Source organism: Argiope bruennichi, chromosome 2 (genome assembly GCF_947563725.1).
Source record: "Argiope bruennichi chromosome 2, qqArgBrue1.1, whole genome shotgun sequence".
NCBI lineage: Eukaryota > Metazoa > Arthropoda > Arachnida > Araneae > Araneidae > Argiope > Argiope bruennichi.
The window spans coordinates 48,906,843-48,931,690 of NC_079152.1; the positions used below are offsets into that span (position 1 = coordinate 48,906,843).

General features: G+C 29.9%; 1 protein-coding gene across 5 annotated transcripts in view; it reads right to left on the bottom strand.

Moving 5' to 3' along the window:
• Window positions 1–24,848, bottom strand: part of LOC129956829 (inaD-like protein) — a 924,555-nt gene that overhangs the window by 429,676 nt on the left and 470,031 nt on the right. For all 5 annotated transcript variants that reach the window (XM_056068787.1, XM_056068794.1, XM_056068783.1 and 2 more), the window contains 3 exons: window positions 3,931–4,022; window positions 1,476–1,611; window positions 653–787 (listed from right to left, as the gene is read on the bottom strand). In XM_056068787.1, coding sequence (XP_055924762.1) covers window positions 653–787; window positions 1,476–1,611; window positions 3,931–4,022 — 363 coding nt within the window. The remainder of the gene's footprint in view (window positions 1–652; window positions 788–1,475; window positions 1,612–3,930; window positions 4,023–24,848) is intronic.

Sequence of the window (24,848 nt, forward strand, 5' to 3'; positions counted from 1 at the left end):
CAATATTTTGTACGACAATAAAAATATTATCATTCAAACTTTGTAAAATTATCCATTATTATAATATTATATTATTAATATAGTTATGATATTTTAGATAAAATATAGCAGTGGAATTCTCAAGAAAAACTGCAACAATTGGTATATGGTTACAGAAAATGATGACACAATAAGACTAATATAATATGAATGAAGCAATGTAACATAAATTTCATTCCTCAAATATAATGTACATATACTAATCCTTACGTTGGAAAGTTGATTGTAATAGATGATAACACTTATGCATATTTTTTTTTATCTGTTATAAAGAAGTTGCACTTTAAAATTATAATGCGAACAATAATAAAGTTGCTTGAAACTGACTATTTGTGTAACAAATGAAGTGATATTGGACATGTTTATATAATGTTTTACTCACACACTGCACCCATTTTTCCATTTATAATTTTTCTAAATTTCAAATGAACAGGATCTTATAATAGAAAATGACATTTATTTACTTTTAAAAAAACTAACAAACACAATTAATTTTTAAAAATAAACCATAATTTATAGTATTCTACATTAAAAAAAAATGATGTCCATTAGTATTTTTCATAATCATGTAAAAATCAATTCTTTGAAGGAAAATAAAAAAATACGTTTTTACCAAAATCATTATCAACGAGAAGACTGACATCATTAACATCTAAATCTTTGGTACATAATTCAGGTGCTATTTTTGGTTCATGGATTTGGGCTTGGACAGATGAAGGTAAAGAAGGGTAACTCAGTTCTCCACTAGCTGCAAAGGAATAAACATAGCTTATTACCACTTAAATTACCTTCATCTGCTATTAGCAACTGAAACTCTGCCTCAAAATTATTTTCAAATCTTAAATACCTATTTAATGGCAATATATGCACAACTTACTTTTGAAATTGTATAATACTTTATACAATTATTATGAACACAAAACATCTTTGATAAATGTTTATAAGAAGAAAATTTTAACATATGGTTGCTATGCAAATTTCTCATTATTATTTATTTGATACACGATTGAAAGTAAGAATGATAATCTGTCATAGTGAAAAGAAGAATGTAACACTGATCATTCTAATTAACAATCGATGTTCAGCACAACATAAATAAATAAACAAAGCAGTTCAAACAAAGTGTGGGAAACTATAACTTTACAAGCAACAGGAAAGTTAAATGTCTTTTAAAAAAATATTTTATTCAAAAAATAGTATTTTAAAGCAAGTGGAATAAGCAATTATAGATGACACAAAAATATAGGAAATTAATTAAATCTATTCAATATTGTATAATGAATAGAACAAAAAAATTGTGATGAATTGTATTAAAAAATTGTATTGATTAATTGCATATAATTAAAAATTATGTATAGCAATATACAGTAAAGATGGATCTATATGTAGTAAATTTATAAAAACAGATTTTTGAAAGTAGAACTTATCCGTTTTACCAATCGCTAATTGGAGCTGTTGATATTTTGCTCCTCTGAGATATCTTGCTAGGCGTAGCTTAACCGATTTTCCAGTACTTCTCAGTACTTCAACAGCATCGTGATTAGTATAGCCGTGTAAAGGGCGACCATCCACCTAAAAATACATTCATTCCAGTTATATATAGGGTATAACAAATAGTGTAAAACATATACATAGGCAATACAACAAATAAGTGATAAATTATTTTTCTAGCAGCGAACATTTGATTTATCATTTTTATTCAAATCGATTTCCAATTTTTACCCAATACTGTTGCAGCAAATCATCGATTCATAGTGAAACCACAATCAATGCCGCAACAATTAGACAAAATATGCCGGATTAAGCATTGTAAGAGTTCTTAAGCGCTAAATCTTGAAACCCTTTTTTCCCCCAGTATAAACTTCCAAATAACTTCAATTTAATCTTTTTACAATTAATTTTAAGTAGCTGATTTTGATAAATTGAAATCGTTAAACGTTTTCTTGCAAATCACTTTCTAGAAAAATGGTTTCAGTATGTTTACATACAAAAAAGATCGAAACTGAAATTTAATTTGAAACAAAATAGTAACAAAAGAATGGCAAAAATTTTCTTAACTCAGTATAAATAATATTTATTGATATAACTGGATATTTTTTTCAAAAAAATTATAAAGTTCCACGTATATTTTTTTTAGAATAATAAAATAGCGTAATATAAAACTAGCATGTAATAATTAATTAGGACGATTTCTTGGATAATATTCCAAAATCAATTTGAACAATGCTTGATTTTCATCCGAATAATTTCAATTGCAAGGTCTTATATGAAAGTACAAAATTAAATAAATTTTCCAAATATAAGAGAAAAAAAATCTGTAGAATTGGGGCTAACTAAATTTGTATTTTCAACCCTAGAAGCTCCCCTATTCTATAATCCGGCCTGTGGGAAGGGCCTTCAATTACCTTAAAGCTCCTGTATTGGGAGGGGCGATGTTATGAGGACAAGTATTAGAGCATATCCGGTTTTTAAAAGAAACATCATCAGGGAGAGAGAGAGAAAGAAAACCACTGACGCCACTTATTCCGTTAAACGAAATGACTACAATATAGGCAAGTGATCAAAACAATTAATCATTGTGAATTCTAACTAGGCAATCTCTGAACTATCTCACAGGGTGAAGAAAAGTTATTTATCTTGAGGGGGGGGGGAACTATTTTTGAGGGAAGATTTCATAATTAGTTGATTGTACAACAAACACTCAAAGTATTAATCCTAATATTGATATCAATGCCCGATGGAATAAAGTGTAATTTAGTCACGTTCCTTCCAACAAAGCTTTCTGAATCACGGCATGAATTTTCATTTCATTGTACTCATACATTTTGAACAAAAATCAGAGATGAGCTTTGAAGCTAGATGAGCTTTTTGAGCCAGCTTGATGGATACCCAGCATCTTAGAGTTCATTTACAAAGCATTTTTTTTTTAAAAAATTGCTTAGTGAGTGAGCATTAATTAAAAGCTTATAATTAGTTGCTATATACAAAACAGTTCTCTTAAGAATATAAAATTCAAACTATAGCAAAACAGTTGAATTATTCATTAATTTAAATTAATGCAATATTGTCTCCAAGATGTACATATAATTATTAGGAGCAATGTTTTAGACAGCTAATGACCATGTACAGAGGAAGGAGTTTTCGTTTTTGAAGCAATCGTTTCTTTTTATGTCGTCTTCCCTTTATCGTATTGGCTAATCAATCCCAACCTCCCATATTCATAAAATAAAAAATTAATAAATATTGGAGGTTAAATGGAATATAGTTAAAGTACAGTTTATTAAATACATTTTAATAAATAAACTATTACTCTCTCTGTTTATATCGAAATCTATATAAATTATTTATAAAAAAAAACATAAGAGATTTTTATTAAAAACACTGCTGTCAAAAAAAGTAACATTAAAATGTTAAATCTTAAGACGAAAAATATATTTATGATAAAAACTGGCAATCGGTCTTATTATTCTTATCAATATATATTATCTATATGTTTATGTGTAGAAAATTAGTTACTTAAAAAATATATATATTTTGAGTGGAAATGAGCTGTTTTAAATATTTGAAATCTAATAAATACTGAACATTTTCATAATAAAATACAATCAATAATATATATAATAATAACTTACATAAATAAATGCATAATGCATTTGCATTGTGCAGGTAACTGTAATGATTTTCAATTCCTTTTAACAATTAAGAATTAATTATCAGCTTAAAGAAACATGAAAACATTAATAACATGAGTTTGTCCAAAGCTGAGAGGCAATAGCTAGAGAAGCTTGTTATAAAAATAATACCATTTTCATACACGAATTCTCAATCTTCATTCCAAGTTATTATCCCACTCCATTAAAAAAATAGTAATTAATAGGAAGAAATAAGTACCTCAATTATTTGATCGTTAACTCTGATTTTACCGCACATGTCAGCTGCACTTCCTTTGGCAATACTTTTAACAAAAATTCCAGAAATTTCTTCTAAAAAGAAAAGAAAAAATGGATGAAATATATTCCACAAATATAGCATCAATGGAAATTCAAAAATAACAAACGAAATATCACAAATACAATCTTTGTTAATAATAAAAGTGAATGTGTGCATTGCGTTAGTGCTGTACAGGCAGATCATATGACCTAAAGTTACTAAACGTAGCAGATATATAATATTTTAGAGGATTTTCTTAAAAAGTTTTAATAAGAATTTCAATTAATTAAAAATTAAGCAAAATTTTCGTGTTACTTTTAGTTAATATTACAGCATAAAAATTATTTTTGCATCATGTTAATCATAAAAAAAATTTATTATCTTTTCAAAGAAAATTTTTTTTTGCCTGTAATTTATTTCTATCTTTATTGATTTTTTAAAAAAAAAAAAAAAAAAAAAAAAAAACTTTTTAATGTATTTTACAAAAATATATTTATTTTCTTATTGAATCAAATTGTTTTCAATGCTGCCACTAATATTTCATTTTGGCTTTTTCTTCCCATTGTTGATGATCAAGATTCAGCTTATTTTTCCATTTAAGTAGGAATTAGTATAAGGAACACTTTTAATAAATTTTTTATTTTGCCTACAAATAAGATTTAATTTCAGAATGAAACAATAATGAAAAAAAAAATAACTTTTAAATACTGCTGTTCTTAAATAAGATATAATTAGATGCTTAAAAATTTAGAAAGAAAGCTAAGGAAATCTGTAACGCAATGAAGAGAACGGTGTAGAGGTTTTAAAATAATATGAGTTATACATCTATCAAAATGTGAAGTTAAAAATTTTTTAGCTTAGAAAGCCATGAAGACATAGCTACACAAAATTATAAATTTAAATTTTTGGCAACCATTCATTTCGCCAAATCCCACAGATCGCCAAATTTCGGTTCGTGCTTCAATAAATTTGAATAACATTTGGTTAAAGGACAATATTGATCAGCACCATTGAATAATGCATACAATGAATGGAATTCCTGTCTTAAAGGAATTAATCGAACACGAAATACAGTTTCTATTGGATATTTTGTGTTACGAGTCTTTTAGCATCACTATTCAGCGTAAAAAGTAGTGAACAATTGGTAAGATCAGAAAATAGTTCGAGAATAGTTAGTGAACAGAAAACAATCAAGCAGAATCGTAGAAAATAAGTGTAGAATATATTAACAACAAAATAAATTCATAGAGAATTTTAATCATAAACCAGCGGCATTGGTCTTGCCTAAAGTTTGTTGCATACTCTCTAAAAAGATATTGTCATCCCCCCCCCACACACACATTCACACATAAAATGGTCTGTGGTCTAACTTCGATAAGAACACGAATGAATTCAATGGACTGGCGAATAATAGTTACAAAATATTTATCTTTGGCATGAATTTAGAATTTCTACTAAATCTATCATGTGAACTTTGGCGATTTTTTTTCTTCGTTTTGAGATTAATTCCTAAAAAGCATTAAGAATTAATCTGCAATTGCTTTTTAGCAATAAGTATCCAAAAAAGAAATATGTATTTTAGACGCGTGGTTTGCAGCCGATTGAGACTAAAATTTCACACAGATATACAATTTTAGTAACAAGATGATAATATTAAATTTTGTTTATTTAAGTCCGATCGTTTTTGAGTTGCCGCATTTTACACATTTTGTGAAAGTACAAACCGACAGAAAGTCAACTCCTTCATGGCTTTGGTTTCAAATCTGACAGACATCTATACTTTAAATACCAGATTTGTATACTACATGTTAAGTAACAAGTTCTTATCGTTTTGCAGAAATATACGTACAGCCGGGTAGACAAACTTCCCATGAATGAATTTCCTTCAAAATTTGACAGAAATCTGTAAATGGGTCGTAATTCCACATGCTAAATTCCAACCATCTAGCTTAAAGCGTGTTTGAGTTAAAGTGATCACAGACAGACAGACATAATCAGTATTTCATATTCAGAGAGGTCTAAAACACGGAATTTGGTCAAAATCTTGAATTTTTTGAAGATTACAATACTTTTTTTTTTATATATTTCGTATGGGTGAAAGTAAATATATTTCGTTTCAGTCATGGAAAATAATTTATGAACAAAAGATTTATGGACGCAGAATAAAATTTCTACTAGGAAAGAACGGTATTACATCATATATAGGACAATTCTATAAACACCGTTTATGGCACCAGAAGCGAAAGTTATACGTACCAATATTATAAATGACACTTAATAAATAATCTCATCACCAAAACCATTGTAATACGCAGACACGTAATAAATATTTATACTCAGACAATAACTAATATAAGTTGCATACGGAGCGACGAAATGTGAGTAAAATATCAATACACGCGTTGTGCACTGCATATTAAAAGTTTCAACTAGAATGCATTCCAAGTAGGAGTTTGCACGCACATAAGAGTCAGCGGAAATTTTATTCAACATTTTCGTGTTTTCTAACGATAAAATGATACAAGTAAATAGGTCGAACAAAAAATTCCACATAGTAAAATTATCTTATTTATGTAATCATACAACAAAATTCTCACGACAAATTCTTTGTTTTTTTCCAACCTTTCGTTATGTTTGAGTTTAAAATTGAAACAAATGTATTGATATTGTGTCTTCCTGGTTCTGTTGTTGAATTTATTCACAAGGCAGATAAAATTATATGCCGGGTCCAACCACTAAATTCAAGACTTCCTGCTCTCTGTAAACATAAGCTTCTGTCGATGCATTTAAACAAAGATTACTGAACATTGGACATATCATTTCTAGTTGTAGAATTTTGATAATAAAATCCGTATGCAATGCTATCACTATTTCATGCCTTAGTTAGTCATAAAGATGAAAGTACGTGTGTTGACGCTTTTACAAGCCAGACCGTCTGATTCATAGCTTGGCGCATATATACTTTGGAATCAGAAAATGCGCACTTTGATGCGATTATTTTTTTTTAATTTCAACTAGAATTTTAATTAATTAAAAAATTAAATTATATTTCGGCGTTTTTCTTCTTCAATTTCCCCAAATATTATTGCACAAGAATAAATTTTACAACGTTTTAAAAATTTTTAAAAAAAATGTCTTTTTAATGATGCTGATTTAATAGTAGCAGGGATTTCTGCTCAAATTTTGACAATTTTGAATTTTTTAATACTTTTGAACAATAGACTACATATTTGCCATGAAGTTCAAACTTTTTTCAATGTTTCATCCACTATCTTACAGCATGATTTTCTTCCATTGTTGAAAATTAAAGAAGAATTTTGCTTAATGTCTGAGTAGTTTAAGAGACATACAAAAAACAGTGAACTCACAATATCACGAAGTTTAGAAGATCGATGAACCGGATATTTATGTATATAAAGCGTTATGACCTTAAAGGATTTCCTCCGATAGAGAGGAGAATTTAACTAAGACAATTAAAATAACATGACTTTAATGTCAGACAATTTGACGGAACCATGAACATGGATTTATAATTAAAAAATTTATCTAAAATCACATTTAATAAATAGTCACGGGGAACTACCTGGTTACCTAAGGCAACAAATAATATATGCACGTAATTCATTTTTCCTTATTAATTTCCTTTTCTTTTGTTTATTCCGATAAATATTTTAAATGTATTGAAATTTCTCACTTCAGACACGAAGAAAAATTTACTGCCTAACCACATTATAGGATGAAAGAATATGACGTGCATGCGTATTCAACAAATATAACTGTTAGTGGGCAAAGATGAAAACCGCAAGAGTTCTTAGATTATATGTATACTGAATTCAAGCCAAGAATTACGATAGAGTTGTAATAGAGAGAGAGAGAGGTTCCGTATCCAAAGTCCAAATCTTTCCGTAAAAATCGAGTCAATCATCGGCCGGGAGTAACGCAATCTCGTACCCTTACTATGGCCATTAGTGAGACGAGGAAAAACCACCATACCAAAATTTCTCATCCCCAGAATCTAGGTTTCTACTGTGAGGACAGTGAAGATGAACCCATAGTCGAACTTCTTGTTCGATGTTTCCAACTTGATTCGTCGTGTCTTCGTCAATGCTGGTAAAAGCATGCGTAATGATTTATGTATGGTCGCGAAGAAGATTTCTAAATAGATACATACAAGATAACTTTTTGATGAATCATTAAAGTTACTTTTCTGTACATTTTCTTACAAAAATCAGTATTTTTCCCCACTCAATCATTAAGGTTTTCGTTTCAAAGACCGATTACTTTGAACGGTTATAGTATGAATGGGCATATATTACGTGCCCATGATGTCAGTATGATGAATGCTTCAAGAAAGTATAAACATGTAAAAGCACTTGGTAAATATTAAAAAAGTTACCAAAATATTTCTTAACATTTCTATAGATTCATTGTCGTCTTTCAGAATCAAACTTTACATTTACTCCGCTGTTAGTGGCTCAAACTTGCTCATAAATCTCAAATTATAAATCTCCCATTTAGTCGAAGCTTTACCAAGGCAACAAAGAGAGCAAGTCTGAGTCCGATGATTGCATCGATCATTACTGAAATCGTCGTACGCAGTAATTATAAGTGGTTCCTATTTGAAAGAGAAGTATCTATACATTCAAAAGAGAAAGATTGTATTTCATTACTCGAGGCAATGAATAGAAAACAGAGGGTGTGCTAAGGAGTTTTACAATTTATTGCTGTTAGAGCAATTCTTTGAAAGAATGGAATCAATTCCTAGATAAGAAAACTGGAAACTATTATTCCACATACTGGTATACAAGCACTTACAAAAAAGAATAAAGAAAAGATTTCAGTTAGATAGCGAAAATATAAGATATTTCAATACAAAATAATCCAATAAAAAAGGCAGAAAAGGTTTCAAATTGCATAGAAGCTAATGAAAATAATTGAATATAATTTTAAAATAATCAATAATATGAGGAATAGAATTCAAATTTGTGAGCATATTCTATCAAGCAATGCCATAGTAAGAAGAATTTAAAGCTGAGATCAACACATGAAGAAAACCAAAATGCAAAAATGGAAGAACTCTTCTTATGACATTTTCATATATTTCGACACATTTGTAATCAGGTGTCAAAAATGCCTGCATGATATGAAATCTACGGTTCTCAACTAGAGTAGTTAGAAATCCTTGTGAAACATGTAATATTATCTTTAAAACTGACAGTTTTAATGATAATATTATGATGATGTATATACTTTCCACTGCACATGAATGATAAAGTCTATGTTCAAAAATTAAATTGTTGGAGCAAGTTTAACGTAACAACATGAAAATTCCAAATTCGATTACACACCAAATAACATCTTTTTTAGCTTAGTGTTCTTACTTTCCCATATACGAAGTAAATAAGCACCAAAAATCTTAAAATCATCTAACAATTTAATCTTGTAATTTTGATGAACCTCCAATGTTTTTCTGAGTTCCAGAGGGAAATAAAATATATATGAATTATCTATAAACATTATATTTAAGACACGGAACAAGCGGGACGAATGAAATCTTGCTTTTGGTATTGATTTCAAAATCGCTGACCCGTTTCAAAATTTAGATCAATGGAAAGAATGCTTACTTCCCTCTAACAAGCTCTAAGTGCTTTTAAATAATTATTTATAGAGAGATCAGTGATTGAACAGACAAAATTCCAAACGGACTTGTTCCAAATTTTTATAAAAAGCTGTAGATAAAGTGAAAGGATCACGTACTAAATTTCATGCCTTTAACTCATTTGGATTTTGAGTTACTGAGTTCAGATACTTATCAACTGACTAACAATATTCCAAAAATATAATTTTCGGACTCCAAGAAATCTAAAACAAGGAAATTCATCAAGAATTTGAGGCCGAAATTTGTCACTAATATCTTTGTTTCGTATCTAGAAAATGACAAAACTAATTTATTAACAATACATAAGAACACTATGCTATATTACCTTCTAGGTCATGTATTTAAGAGAAATAATTATAATAATAAGTTTATGAAAGTTGGAACATATCTTACACGTGAAGTTGTAGCTGAGATGGTATTATCAGAATATGAATAATGGATAACAAACTTTGTTCATTATATATTCTTACCACACATACATGATTTAAAATTAATAAATAAAAATAATTAAAAAATCATCAAATTTATCTATGTTTACAAAATGGAATTTCATACCAATTTTTGCTTATCAGTAATCAAAACGTCGCTTTTAGATTGCATTTCATTTATTCTAAGCCTGCACAATTGCAGAAGAGAAACTGAAATGCATCCCAAAAAGTACAAATTGCAGTTGTAAAAATCACGAAATAAACACTCATTCACAAAAAAGGAAAAACGTCTTCCGAATAACGGACAAAAACGGCTATCTGAAAAGAAAAATTATAAAAGTTTTTTTTTTTTTTCATAAAAAGTAAAAAAGTTAATTTATAAAAGTATAAAGTTAATTATATAACGTATTAAAAACTTCAAAGAAAACGAAGCAGAAATTTCAAAACCAATACAAAAAGCTTCCCCTCCGGGCAATAAGAATATCCCTACCAGGCACTGGAAATAGAAGAAAAAAGAAAATTTCTTAACAGAAGCGAACACAGCAGGAATGAAAACTTTCATTTTTAAACAAAGACAAAAGGCTACAAAGAAAACTCGAGAAAACTGCGAAAAACCTTTAACTAGTTTCGATTCTATATGCTTTAAGGATATTGGTTTTCTATTTGCCCAGAGGAAGGCCTGGAAGACTGGAAAAATTGCGTTTATCTTTCAGAGCAAACAAGGACCTTCATCACGAAACAATAAAGATCTGAGCAACAAGGCTCGGCTAAGGAAAGCAAAAATAAAAAAGAACGACAAACTCAGACAATAATAAATCTACGCTGAAAAAGTATGACTTTGTCGCAAAAGCTTAGAAATTAAAAGTTCCAAGCCTAGAGGGGAAATGGGAAACATTTTGCAGTTTTGAAAATCTGTTTGTGTAACATTTGAATCAGAAACGCAGACTATATTTTGTAAATTCTTTCAAATAAAAATATAGAATTTTCAATATTTATTTTTGGTATTTAAAAAGCCTGCTTTGACAAATCATACTTATTGCTTTGGATCTTTGGATAATTTTATTTATTACGCAAATATTTGCTTAGAAATTTAGAAGCTGCTACTCAGGTTCCTTATCACAGTTATCTACAAAGAATTTTAAACAAACATTTAAATTTAAAAGATGAAATTTTGTCTGACATTTAAGAAATAAACAACCAAAAAGGGTTATGGTTAAAAAAACAATTCAATTTTATGTTCTAGGAAGCCCATAATAGCAGAAGACATGAAGAAATTTTCCGAAAATCGCATTATGAGAATCATTGTAAGCCAAAGATTTCCTATAAAATGTCTAACTAAAATAGTGATAAGAGAAGACAATATAAAAATGTCGGTAGGTGCCACAACAGGCGAAAATGGAGAAAGTGGAGTCTTAATTCTTGAATTTTGAACAAGTACTCAGGTATTTATACAAAAATTCATGAATAACCAGCTTTGTGAAGTGGTAACCGCCGACATGCAAATTCTATAAACAGTCTCGTTATGATCCCTTTACGCAAACGGTTGCAAGGATATGCCACAAAGTAGTCGAATATATTCCTAATTAAGGATTCAGCCAATGCAGGAAATTCAATATCAAGTGACAAACATGAAGTGCATTCCTCCGACTAGATTTTGAAACCATTGTGTATCTTGATGTATTTCTTGCTTTTTGTCTCTAAAATTTCTGCTTTTGTAACAAAAGAGAAAAAAATCAGCCTTCTAGGAGAAAGCAAAATTAAAAATCATGTCCTTTTAAATTCATTTCCATTCACTATTATAGTTAATCAATAGAGAAAAATTTCCTTATTCATTTTTAAATTTCCAAATTATTATAGAAAATAAAATATGTGGTGGAATGAAGAACATTATGATCCGTGCAATGAAAGCAAGAGGACGTATGTTTTCGGAAATATTTCTTTAATGATCACATTTCACACAAAACAATCATAAACACGAAAGACAAGACATTCACGTGCGCACATCTTAACAGAACAGCACATCTCATCGCATTTTAATTAAAATCGAAATGCACTGTGGGATGCGTACCTAATCAGGCATTGCCATCTATTATCCAAAGAGAAGATAGAGTAATGCAACTGCTACAAATATGGTGTATTAACAAATATCACTAAGAATTATAAAATTTCTGTCAACCATTTTTAGTATACTACTGTTTCAATCGACTGTTTATTAGATTTTTAAGTATAAATAAAATTTCAATTTATAAAAATAAAAATTATTAAAATTCTAAAATAAAGTTGAATAGTTAATGGAATTATCTTAGATAAATTGTTAATGAATTTTAACTTTTAAATCAATTTACAGCAGTTGCATTACTCTATCTTCTCTTTTGGATAATAGATGGCGATGCCTGATTAGGTACGCATCCCACAGTGCATTTCGATTTTAATTAAAATGAGATGAGAGGCCGTTCTGTTAAGATGTGCGTACGTGAAGTCTTTCGTGTTTTGTGTGAAATGTGATCATTATAGTATTCATTCCACCACAATTTTTATTTCTTTGTTGAATTTTATCGAAAAATTAACCATTATTAATTTTATTGAATTATAATTCAATAAAATTATTAATTATTAGTATTAATTTTAGCCATTATTCAGTTTTAATTTTATTGAAAAATATTTGAGTTAGGATAAATTTTACAATTACTTTATACCATCACTTTATCAGCAATTTTAGAGACATTTATACAAAATTCGATGCCCTAACAGATACTTAAAAATTCACCATTATTCCAATAAACTTATAAGCCATTAATTCTAATGTCAATACTAATACTTCTCAGATACAAACTACATGAGAATGCTTTTAATATTAATGAGACTTCAAGCATACACAAAACTTACGTCATAGGAGTTAAAGAATTATGGATTCACACAGCAACTAATAATTTATTCCTATCGGGAAGCTACCGTGAATAAACTTCTCGAAATATGACAATAGATCGATGGCAAAATCAAATAATTGATCTCCAAAAAGATGAAATTTGGAACCAATCCCAAAGCGGCTTTAATTTACACATACATTTCTCATGCAGCGAGGAAAGATAATGTTGAAAGTCAGAAGTACGGAGAATGGGAAAAAAAAAAAATCTCATCGATCAATTAAATCGATGACGGCGAAAATATTCAAGTAAGTTGGTACACACTACCGGAGAAATGAAATTTCATTCGTACTTCGATGTTGATTTAATGATATTTTTCCGATTCGTTCTTTTAAAATTTCATATCATATACTTCTAAAATATTCGTATTTTAATATCTGAATGGAAATTTTAAGCAAAAATATTATTGTTACTAATATAATATTATTAAAATGTATGACATAAATAACAGATAAAATTTAAGCATTTAAATCAAGCAATTAAAACTTAATTCTTTCACGTTATCTTCTCCCTGTTTTTACCATTTCCATTTCGTTGCGAGGAAAAATTAAAAAAATAAATAATAAAGATAAATATTAAAGAATGATAAATCAAAAAGAAATTTATAAAGCAAATTTTAATAAGATGTTTTAAAATAAGACGATTTCACTGTTAAATTTTGTTCCCTCATACAGACAAGGAAAACCATGCTGTTACCATTCAAAATCAGTTAAAAGTTAACAAATAAGCAAAGTCTAAAATTTTCAAAAAAAAAAAAAAAAAAAAAATATTTAAAGAATCTAAAATTAATATATTTAACTGATAGACTTGTTAGATTCAGTTACCTTTTTCCATGTCATTTCACTCATTTCCTTTGTATTATTATTACATTTTAAAAAAATCAAATATATAAAACAACAAATCCTTTATTCTGGGGAAATAAAACTGTTTTTAGTGCTAATTTTTTTTATTGTATAAACAATTTTAAAAATCTTTTGAGTATTTTTTTTAAATTAAATTTGATTTACATTACATAGATTCAATTTCAACAATTGATTATATTCAATTAATAATATCTCGATACCATCGTCAAAGCTATATATTATTTTTTATTCCAAAATAAACAGACCGTTTAAAACAATAACATTCAAGAAAGCTTTGTAAAAATGGCAGCTTTAAAATATTTATAGATATTTGATTTTACTTTTAGATATCTCAGATAATTGATTCAAAAAGTAACAAAACGGTTTTCACAATTTCACAGGCAACGCCCTGAAGTATTTAAATTTCTTCGTAGCATGTTCGCTGTCATAATTCAAGCCTGTAATTCGGATGACTATCTAATAAGATGCTTATTTATTGGCTATCTCATAATTGTAATAGAGATGTGAATATCTAATTAAGATATTTGGAGCAAATCACAAGTAATTCATATGATGAACAAAGTGTTAAAACAAAGAGATGTAAACTGAACATAGGCGTGTTCTACTCGTATTCAATTTTACGATGAATTTTTATCATCAAATAGGTTTAGTTAAGATAGATTAGCGTCCCATTTTATAGCAACGCTAGGGCTATTTTGGGACGGATTTCGTAATTTTGACGAGCTGTCAGATGACGAAGACGACACCTGAGCTGGCACCTCCCTCTCCAAGCTTCTACACCACACGAGCGGAAGGACGTTTAGCCCCGACGGATTTAACGTGCACCAGACCCGCTTAGACGATGGTTCTTCGGCGGAATCAGATCTCGAACCTGAAACCCTCCGATTCTAAAGCCAAGACCTTACCACCAGGCCATCGCGACCCTTACAAACGAATGGAGAAGAATTTCCCTCCATTGATATCGGCCAAAATATTATCACAAACTTAAAATCTGCGTGCAAACGTACATATCAAATTTCATCTGACAGTTAAAATCTTCAGTTATTATGTGTACAGACGAACAGAATTCCTTTATTATTTTCTCCTATAGGAAGTTTAGAGGAAGTATTGCAATCTCCATAAAATCCGAACTCAGAATTTTGACGAATCTCTACGTTTCAGACCTTCCTAAGTTTGAAAAACACATTTTTGGTCTTATATCTGTCTGTGAACACGGTCACTCAAAATAGCTTCAAATTTGAATGGCTATGAACAGAAATTTGGTAAATGGAATTACGATCAAATGTGCTGATTTCTATTAAAGTTTGAATGGAACGCATTCAGAGGAAGTCTGGCTGTCCGGCTGTTCGAGACCAGTGAATTCAATAACTACAAAATGCAAGGAGCTAAGTAGATAAAATTTGGTAAATACAGATTTAAAATATAGATATTTAACAAATTCTGAGCCAAATCCATCCATTGGCTGAACATTCTCAAGAATGCAAAAGCGACAAGCCATAAACGCAATGACTTAAATCCGGTATGTGATTTCGTGACTACAATTGTCATTTCGTATCCAATACTGATGCCAACTGGCTGGCAAAAATACATCAAAATAAATATTTTCGCGACAGATTCAATAAAAATGCTAGAATCATTCAAATGCAGGTTCTATATTTGATAACTATCGTTCACTAACGCTGTGCAAGGAATTCGCGGGCTTACCCAAGGTCCATAAGTTTATGCAGATGAAAGGGAATAAGACCTTTATCGGAGAGTAGGCTAGAAAGTTTTGGGAAGAATATTCCCCGTTTTTCATAAGAGAGAGAGAGAGAGAGAAAACATTAGTCAAAATTTAAAAGTCCAATTTTCGACAAATAGAGTAATTTCTCTCTCTCGAATGGCACATATGTTAACTCGTAAAAGTAAGCAAAATCAAGTTGATGAAGTTTATTCTAATATAAACGGCATTCGCATATATCTATTTAAGAAGTACTCCGGATTTATTTTGGAAACAGAAAACAATTTAAAAAAATTTCATTTGCTGATAATAGCCGATTAGTACATTTTTTCCCGAGAACAGCTGTTTCTAACAGTTACACACTCTACTACCAATATTGCATACAAAAATAAATCGTTTATTCCTCTCAATATCTGCTGAACAAAATCAGTGGCTGCACGAAAACGTAGACCAGGAGAGAACTCCTTTGTCCGTGGATCCAATCCGCTGGCAAAACAATTTGCCTCATTAGCGGCTCTTTGAAGGTAAACAAACATCCCGCAGTCCTCCTCCTTTTAAGCTATTTATTGTTAGGAATCTAGCTGTCATCTTCGGGCGCTATTCGGAGCGGCAAAATATAATGAACTCTTTCCCCCGAAACCTAATAGAAATTTCCCCTCAAAAAGGCATTAGTCGCCCCGCACATTAAATTTGGCGCGGCTTTCCTAACAGATAATCCGACATTAATTGCGAAAAATGGCCCGAGGTAGGAGATGGCGATTAAGTATTACTTTTAATTTCTTGGAGAGGAGAATTTTGAATTTCCCAGAGCTTTTTTGGTTTTTCTGAAGCTCACGTGCGAAGTGAAGGAATGAAAATGATTGCCAAGAAGCTATTTATTTTCCCAGAAAGAAATATTTATTTCCTTTGCTATTTCTTATAAGTCTACTTAGCTGGAGAATCTCTCATAAACTCTTTTCCTTCCCTTTTTATATTATTATTATTTTATATGAATTATATTTTATAATTATATATAAAATATATATTATTTCCCATTTTGGTTCGTTTTTTTCTCAGTAATGAGTTGATGCTCATCTCATAACTTTAGATTACCACCCTTCCCCAGCCCATAAAAACTGAGACATTTGCATACACACAGGCAAGCAGAAGATGATTGTAACATACCAATTGAAATGACATAGAGCACATTTCATGGTAATTTGTGAGAATAAGGATTTTAATGGATACCCTCCATATAATCGAATAATGAAACGGATTCCGTGCGAGTTTTCTCTCCCCTTCTTCCCCTCTCCAATATTAAATTTTTGTCAAAACGTCTTGCATCAAATATTAATAAGCTCCGGATTTAAAAAAATGCATGAATGAATATTTCTTCCTTTACCGTAGGTGATAACATAAAAAAGAATCGACTTTCTGAGAAATTATGAAATTTTAAAATATTCTTTTAAATATTCTTAATGTTTGGACAGGTTTCATTATAAATCCATTTAACTTTTGTTTCTAAGTCAATTTTTTGAGAAGTTACATTGATTTTTATACATACATTTGCAAACGTTTTAATGCTATTTTACATCTTTAAACGATATTTTCTCAAATTCTAATCTTTCGAAGAATTTTTTAACGAAAAACCCCATAAATTAAAATCTACTGCAAATATGTTATATATATTATTTGTTAAAATTTGGGATAATAATTTCTGAAAATGTTCGGAAGTCCTGAAGTAGAGAATAAGTAATCTATTCATTTAGAAATATTTTATAGATGTTTTGATACTTCATAATGTGTAAAAAAAAAAAAAAAACCCACCTTTTATATTATTTATTATTCGAACGTCAATATTTTAAAGAGTGGGTAGAAATACCATATTTTTTTTTAAATTTCAGAAACCAGATAATATATTTCTTAAGCAATCCGTAAAATTTTAAGCAAATCATTTGACAAACTTAAAAACAAAGATTTTTGCTTCAATCACTTTGCTAGCTAATATCTACAGATGCTATCGCAGAAAAAAGTTACAGTTCCACCTAGTATTTTATTAATTAAAATTTTAAAAAAATCCTTCCGGTGAACATTCCCATTAAAATTTGACAACTCTCCGTCAAATGATCTGGTTTATACAGCACCGCCCTCCCCACAGTTCCTCTCTCTCTCTCTCTTATTATCTGTAGAAATATGTATCTGTGAAACATTTCACTTTTTTTCCTTGAGAATGCTTTCCAATGTAAGTGGCTTCCAGCAAATTATAAAATTCTTCTTCTGGTACTTTGAAAAGTGTAAGAGTAACTTTATTTATGAACTCTAATAAAATGCCACCAGTTTTGCAATATTATATAACTGAAATGACTTCTGATCGAACTAATTGAAACAAAGACACGAAAACATCAAGTGTTAATGCCAGGAAGTTTTTTATTAACTGAAACGAAAATGAACAGAATTCAATTCACTAATTCAATTAACATGAAAGAGAAAATGTGCTAATAATTTATACATTATCTGCCCCCATTTTTCAATTTTTAAAAATCATTTCGAAAATCTTAATTATTAAGAGAGCGAAATAACTTCAGAGCTTCCTACGGTCATTTATCGATAAAACGTGTTTCAATCACTCAAATGTCATGTTATGATACGTTGAGGAAGCATGTTCCTATGGTGACATCAATAAATGCTGCTTTAGCCTCTGCCGTGAATGGGACGGACTGAAACGATGTTATAGAAAGTTGTTGACAGTACTGTAAGAAACTTCTTAGCATTTTATAATTTTCGAATTTATCAATTCAAGCTTACATTCAATTACATTCAATTGAATTCAAAAAGTTTTACTTCAATTACAATCAAAAAGTTTTTTTTTTTTTTTTTTTTTTTTTTTTTTTGGAGCGGGGGGTCAACATTTTTTTATGGTTTGTCCAACAATAATTTTACAAAACACAAAGATGTTAAAATATTACTTTTGTTTACTGAAAGTTTCTAAAGTTTTCATTTAATTTCCCACATAAATTCTCCATGTCTCCAAAGTTTTAAATATAATGTTGTGATCGATTTTATAGCTAACAGAAATGGAGAAAGACATGAACAAGTCATTTAACATTCAATTACACGCTGTGGTGCTATTTCAAGATTTTCCCCTCTACAACAACGCACAATGAATTCGAAAATTAAACCAGCATAGTGCATTTGTCACCTTTTCAATGAACATAAAATGGCTTCATCCAGAAATTAGTTTTAATTTAAACATATCATTATTCTAAAATGATGCAACAAGATTTAAGGGCAGATCAGAAAATAAAAGAACAAGTTAATGCAAAGCTAGGATCACAAGGACAAGGACGATGTTTACAGAGACAATTTTGCCAGGAAATTAAGGAAAAGAAATAGATAAATCAAATAAATGCACAGCATAGGTTTAATGAAATGCAATAGCATAAATTAAATTACTATACGTCGTATTTAAAATGGCAGAAACAAGTAGTGCTCGTATAAACTTGTGCTACTGTAAATTTGTATTGCACCAGTGATGCTTATCTTATCTGGTATCTCAGTTTTTTTTAAAATTAATTTATTAGCAAAGATACCTTAACTGAGTCATGAACTCCTGCATTTATGACTCTTAGGTTCTACGTACAATAAAATAGTTGTCGCTACAGAACTGACATAACTTTAAAGCTTGTCCTATGTTTGTAGAATCATCCTGCACAGCAAACATCTTTTAAAAAGCTTTCCAGAAAACAAGTGGCGCACAAGTTATTTGGGATATCTTTTTTTTTTAAATTTAATTTGTTTGGTAAAGATACCTCAGAAGTGTCTTATTTTCTTTGCATTCACAACTCTATGTTCTACAATAAAAAATAAAAAAAATGTTTCTGAATGCTCAACCTACTTTTAAAGTTTGTCCCATGTCTACAGAATAGCATATATAACAAAAAAAAAAAAAAAAAAAAAAAAAAAACTTTTAAAAATCTTTCTAGTAAACCTGTGGAGTACAAGTTATCTGGTGCATGCATTTTTTGTTTTACTTAATTTACTGGCAAAGATCTGTTAGTAGCGTCCTCCTATGATTATGTTCAACAATAATAAATTTTCTACATGCTACCTTAAATTTTGTCCCATGTTTGCAAAACCCCAATCTATAGCAAACACATCTTTTAAAAAAGTTTTCACGAACAGTTGTTTGTTCTCATCTGAAGGTAATATATTTCTTAAATAAATATACATCGCTTCCAATTTATGAAACGCGAACAAAAACATCCACTTCTTACTGGCTACGAAATTTCGAGTTTTCAAACCTTTGCAAAAATCAATCTATTGATTCGTTAACAAATACTTAGTCCCTGAAATACGAGCACATAACTAATCTTTTCTTCGGAGTGATTTCCTCCTGATTTTTAAAAAGCTTTTTACTCACACAGTGGCATTTCCTCTTCATTTGAAAAACTACTCCAGACTGAAATTCGATGCTGTGCGCCATTTGGTTTCTAAGCCATTTTCTTTTCAGCGCTGGCTAGGAAGAAAATGAAGCATGCCGGGAAGTTGCTTTCTTTGCTTGGTATTTTTGTTGACGGAACCAATTTAAGTCACTTGTAAACAAGATAATCCCTCCTCTTTTTCGTTTGATTAAAATTTGAAACTCAATCAACATCATGTATACTTGCAACTCATCGCTTTAAAGACTTATTTCACTTAGATTGCAATTTTAGATATTTTTGAACAAATTTGTTTTCCTATCTCCTCCCCTCTTTAATGTTATTAAAGTACAACAGAATAATAACATTTTTTTCCTTTGCGACTGCAATTGAAATGACGTTCCGAATAAATAAATCTCTAAGCCTATTTCGGGTTTTATTCTGTCTCGGTCCTTTCTAATTTTACAAAGCTTCTTGTTCTTCGCAATCCCTTCACTTAATCTAAATTGTTCTATTTTCTTTTTAATGATATATTTCTTCATACATGCTAGATTAAATCCGTCGCAAAACGGGAATTTGAATTCTATTTTGTGGTGCATTAAAAATTAAAAGGTTGTGAAAGATAATAGTAAATTGTAAGTAAAATAACATTCGTTCGATTTTTCTTTTGTATTATATAAAACATTCACCCCAACACACCACTGGGTTTCTGTTTTTCTGCTTTTTGCAGTTTACTTAGCGTTCGATTTTTACTGTAATTTAGTTAATAATGTTTCTATGAAATTTACTGATAAAATGACGGGGGGGGGATTAATCGGCACAATTTTATCGTCTTAAATCAAAATAAAATGATTCCTTAATGTAATGCATAAGTATAAATTCTGGTAGTTGAAGTGTTTTTACCTTTATATCAGCTCGCTAATAGTGTTGAAATTTGTAGGATATATATATATTTCCATAAGGAAATTTTATTGTAAAAATTGCGATTAGAATAATAGAATAATAATAGATTATATCTATTAAATTATTAATAATAAACAATTTCAAACTATTTCTTATTTTGATTATGTGATTAAAATGATAAAATTTGCAGATATCTAATAAAAAGTTAATTTTATATTTTTAATTATAATTATTAAATAATATTTACAGGTAAAAATTATTAATAGTATATAATATAAATAGCATTTTCTGATTCATCTCTTGACATATCAGGAATTCTATATGACGCTAAATACACACACCTCATATTCATCTCAGAGGCTCCATCGACTACAGTCATCTGTTGTCATGTTAAATCCATATATGCATGAATTTATCTCCAAAGCCATATATGTCCATCTGGCTTTGAAGATCATCAGATAAGGCAACGTGTTTCAACAGCGGTTTGGTGATCTCAGATAATACATAAAACTTTGTGTCAGACAGTCAAAATGGTACACGAGTGTTCGGCTCCAAAAGCCTTTACCAATGATGGTCCGTAGAATTGTTGATGCCCTAGCGTTGAAATCCACGGAAATTTGAGGAATGGTTGCATATCAATCTCCTTTAAGGATTCTTGTCAGTTGTCGATGGCAAAGTTCTTTCAAGGTGTTAATCGGAGATGATCCGGAACACTAGCGAAATTGCCATACTCGAAAATTTAAACTTCATCCCTACCTCGAAGACGCTATTTGTCAACTCTAATGCTCTCTACTGTGTCGACTTTAATACCTCTTTCAATATCACTTAAGTATTGATAACCTGTCATTGTACCAAAAACAGATCTAACAGATTTGGCATACACTTATTTTCTTATACATACAGTGCGCGAAAAAAGTATAAGGACAACATGTAATTGCATGAAAATATACTTTATTTCCATTTCACCTAAATGAACTTTTTATATTTCTTACTTCTGCTGCATGATTTTGTGATAACACTTATACCACATAAAAAACATAATTTAGCTTCAAAATATTGATTTTACAAAATTTAACATTAAAGGAAATACGGAAAAAATTATAAGGACATGTTGTAAAATACTTAAAAAATGTTTCAATAATCAAGAAAACTACCTTTTTTTCAATCACTTGAATAAGCCGAGAGGTCATAGATCTTGAAAGATCTTTTAAAATATCCACAGATATTTTTTCCCAAGCGTCTTTGATAGCGACGACAAGATCTTGTGTACATTGATACTGTGTGCCGTTTTTATAAACTTCTAGGGCTAGAAGTCCCCATAAGTTTTCGATTGGATTAAGATCGGGACTTCTCGCCGGCCAATCAAGTAAATTTACAGAATTAGCTTCAAACCAGAGTTTTGCACTCGTAGAAACGTGTATTGAAGCATTACCCTGCTGAAAAATATAGTCCCCTGAAGTAATTAGTGGCGCTTCAGGTAATAAACTTTCTTCTAACATATCAACATACCTGTTCGAATTCATTTTACGGTTGATAAATTGGAGTGGTTCCATTTGCCGCAAAAGCGCCCCATACCATAACCGAGCCACCACCATATTGACGCCTGGAAAACACTTCCATGGTCTTTCGCAGATCATACCAAAAATAACGAAAACCATCAGGTCCATCAAGATTGTACTTTTTTTCGTCCGAAAAAATTACATCAGCCCACTTTTGACTAAGAGAAATGTATTTTTTGGCAAAGTAAACTCTTCTTCTCTTATGATGATTTGTAAGAGGGGGGTGTGATACTAATTTCCCATAAGAAACTTGAGGATGTTTACTCAAAACATTTGAACAGTCCTTGTTGAGCATAGTAAACTCAAATTTTGTCTAACTTCATTTGCGGTTTCTCTTTTCTCGCAAGCTCTCCTTACAATCATTCTTTTTTGTCAACGAGTGAGAATTTCTGGTCTCCCAGTTCGCTTTTTCATACCATATATCCCAGGATTTTTTTAAAAATTATAAACCATCGTTTTAGATCTCTTGATTCTTTTGAAATTTCCTATCCACTTAATCCACATTCTCGAAAAGCAACAATTTTTCCTTTTTCAGAGTCAGAAAGTTGAGTTCCTTTGGGAATCGTTTAAAAATTCAGACTGAAAGTCGCCGAATGGGAAATTCTTTTTGCAAATGAATCTTTTAACTCGAAATTGTCATTTTATGCTTAAAAATTTGCAAATTTTTAAATAATTACTGGAGAAAAAAGCAATGTCCTTATACTTTTTTCCGTTTTCATTTAGGTTTAAAAATTAAAATTTAAATTTTAGTAGATTTAAAATTGGAAATTTTAATTACTTTAAGCATAAAATATTTTAGTTTTACTTCTATTTTTGCTGCCAAAATTTGCATACGATTCTGTAAACAAGGCTTCTAGATTTGGCGATTTTTCGCGTGTACTTATAATTTTTTCGGGCACTGTAGTTTCCGACCACATTATGTTACAATGGTTCCATAGTTCCTTCATTTGCAAATGCACAGCTATATCAGTTTTCTGGTACTTCAATGAATAAATTAGGCAAAACAGTATGAATAGATATATACTCATAAGTAAAATTGTTTCTCTAAGTAAGGTTGGTAGTTTTATAAATTTAGAAATGGGGACCACGTTCAGCATCTGGTCTTGCCACCAAATATAAAAATTATTTGATAGCTTAACGATTAATTTTGCAATGAAAATGAAAGCTCTCGATTGTTCGAGAATTTCGGTAATAGCCCCCATTAGGATTCCAATTTCTATGATTGTTCTAGATCATTCGACGTCCTGTCATGTAATGTATGAAATGTAGAAGTGCAGAGAAATCAATAGTCAACTGAGTTGAATTCAAGCTAGTAGATGAATGAATTCATTGTTTGGAATTTTAATACCTAGCAAATTCTCTCTGAGAGCTTTGTGCTGTTGCAGTTTTTAATATTGATTTGCTGCTTACTGCTATCTCAATTTAAGCCGGTGCGTAAAAAGTAACAATCATCAAAATGGTTTGTTAACTCTTTCAAAATCACTGGGATGTCAAACATTATATATTTTTCTTCCCCACAGTTTATTGTCGCAGGTGTTTTGTACAAAATTTACACATAGTATTGAGTTCAGCCTAAATGTTACTTTGGTCATCAAATCTAATAGCGAAGTATCTTAGCTACCACACTTTCAAAAAAGACCCTTTTTTTTTTTTTAAGTTGCACCAACCACATGCGCAGCAAAACACCTCAGAAAGATGAGCATATTTTTGTCGGAATTATTTCTTTTCATAACCTCCAAAATAAAGAACTTATAATTTTTGTTAAATGTAAACATTAAGTAATGTCAATTTTATTCAATTAGTTAAAAGTGTTACAGAGAAGAAAGAAGAAAAAAAGCAGGATTCAACCCACATGATTAAATTATGACTCAATGAGTTGTACTGTAATATATTTCGTAATTTAATTATGTTGAATGTCAAAAAGTAGAATGGATGAAGTAAAACTGTTTTATATTTGAACCAGTACATCAGATATAGTCAAAATTATCTGAGAAACCTCTAGTACTAAATAGGTATAAGAGAAAGCCAGTAAAAGTTATATTATATCAATAAGTATATTGGTATTTTACCTTTTATATATTTGGTACAGCATTAAATTGTCACTTTCATTTCTAAATATAACACCATTGTTCTTTTAAATATGATTATGCTTCAATAAGCTTTCTGTAGAATTCGTTGTTAGAAAATGAAGCTTCATTTATTATAGCGATTTATTTCATTTCAATCTAAAATGAATAATTTAAGAATGCAGAAAAATAAAGCAAACTGATATTCTTAAAACTTCTAGCTCATATTAAAAATAAAATCACAAAAGGAAGAAATTCTATAAAATTTTTTCAAAAATCAAATTATTTCCAACAAAGGGGAAAAAAAAAAAAGAGTTTAATCAGATGAAACCAGGATATCTTTACTGCCTGCAGTAAAAA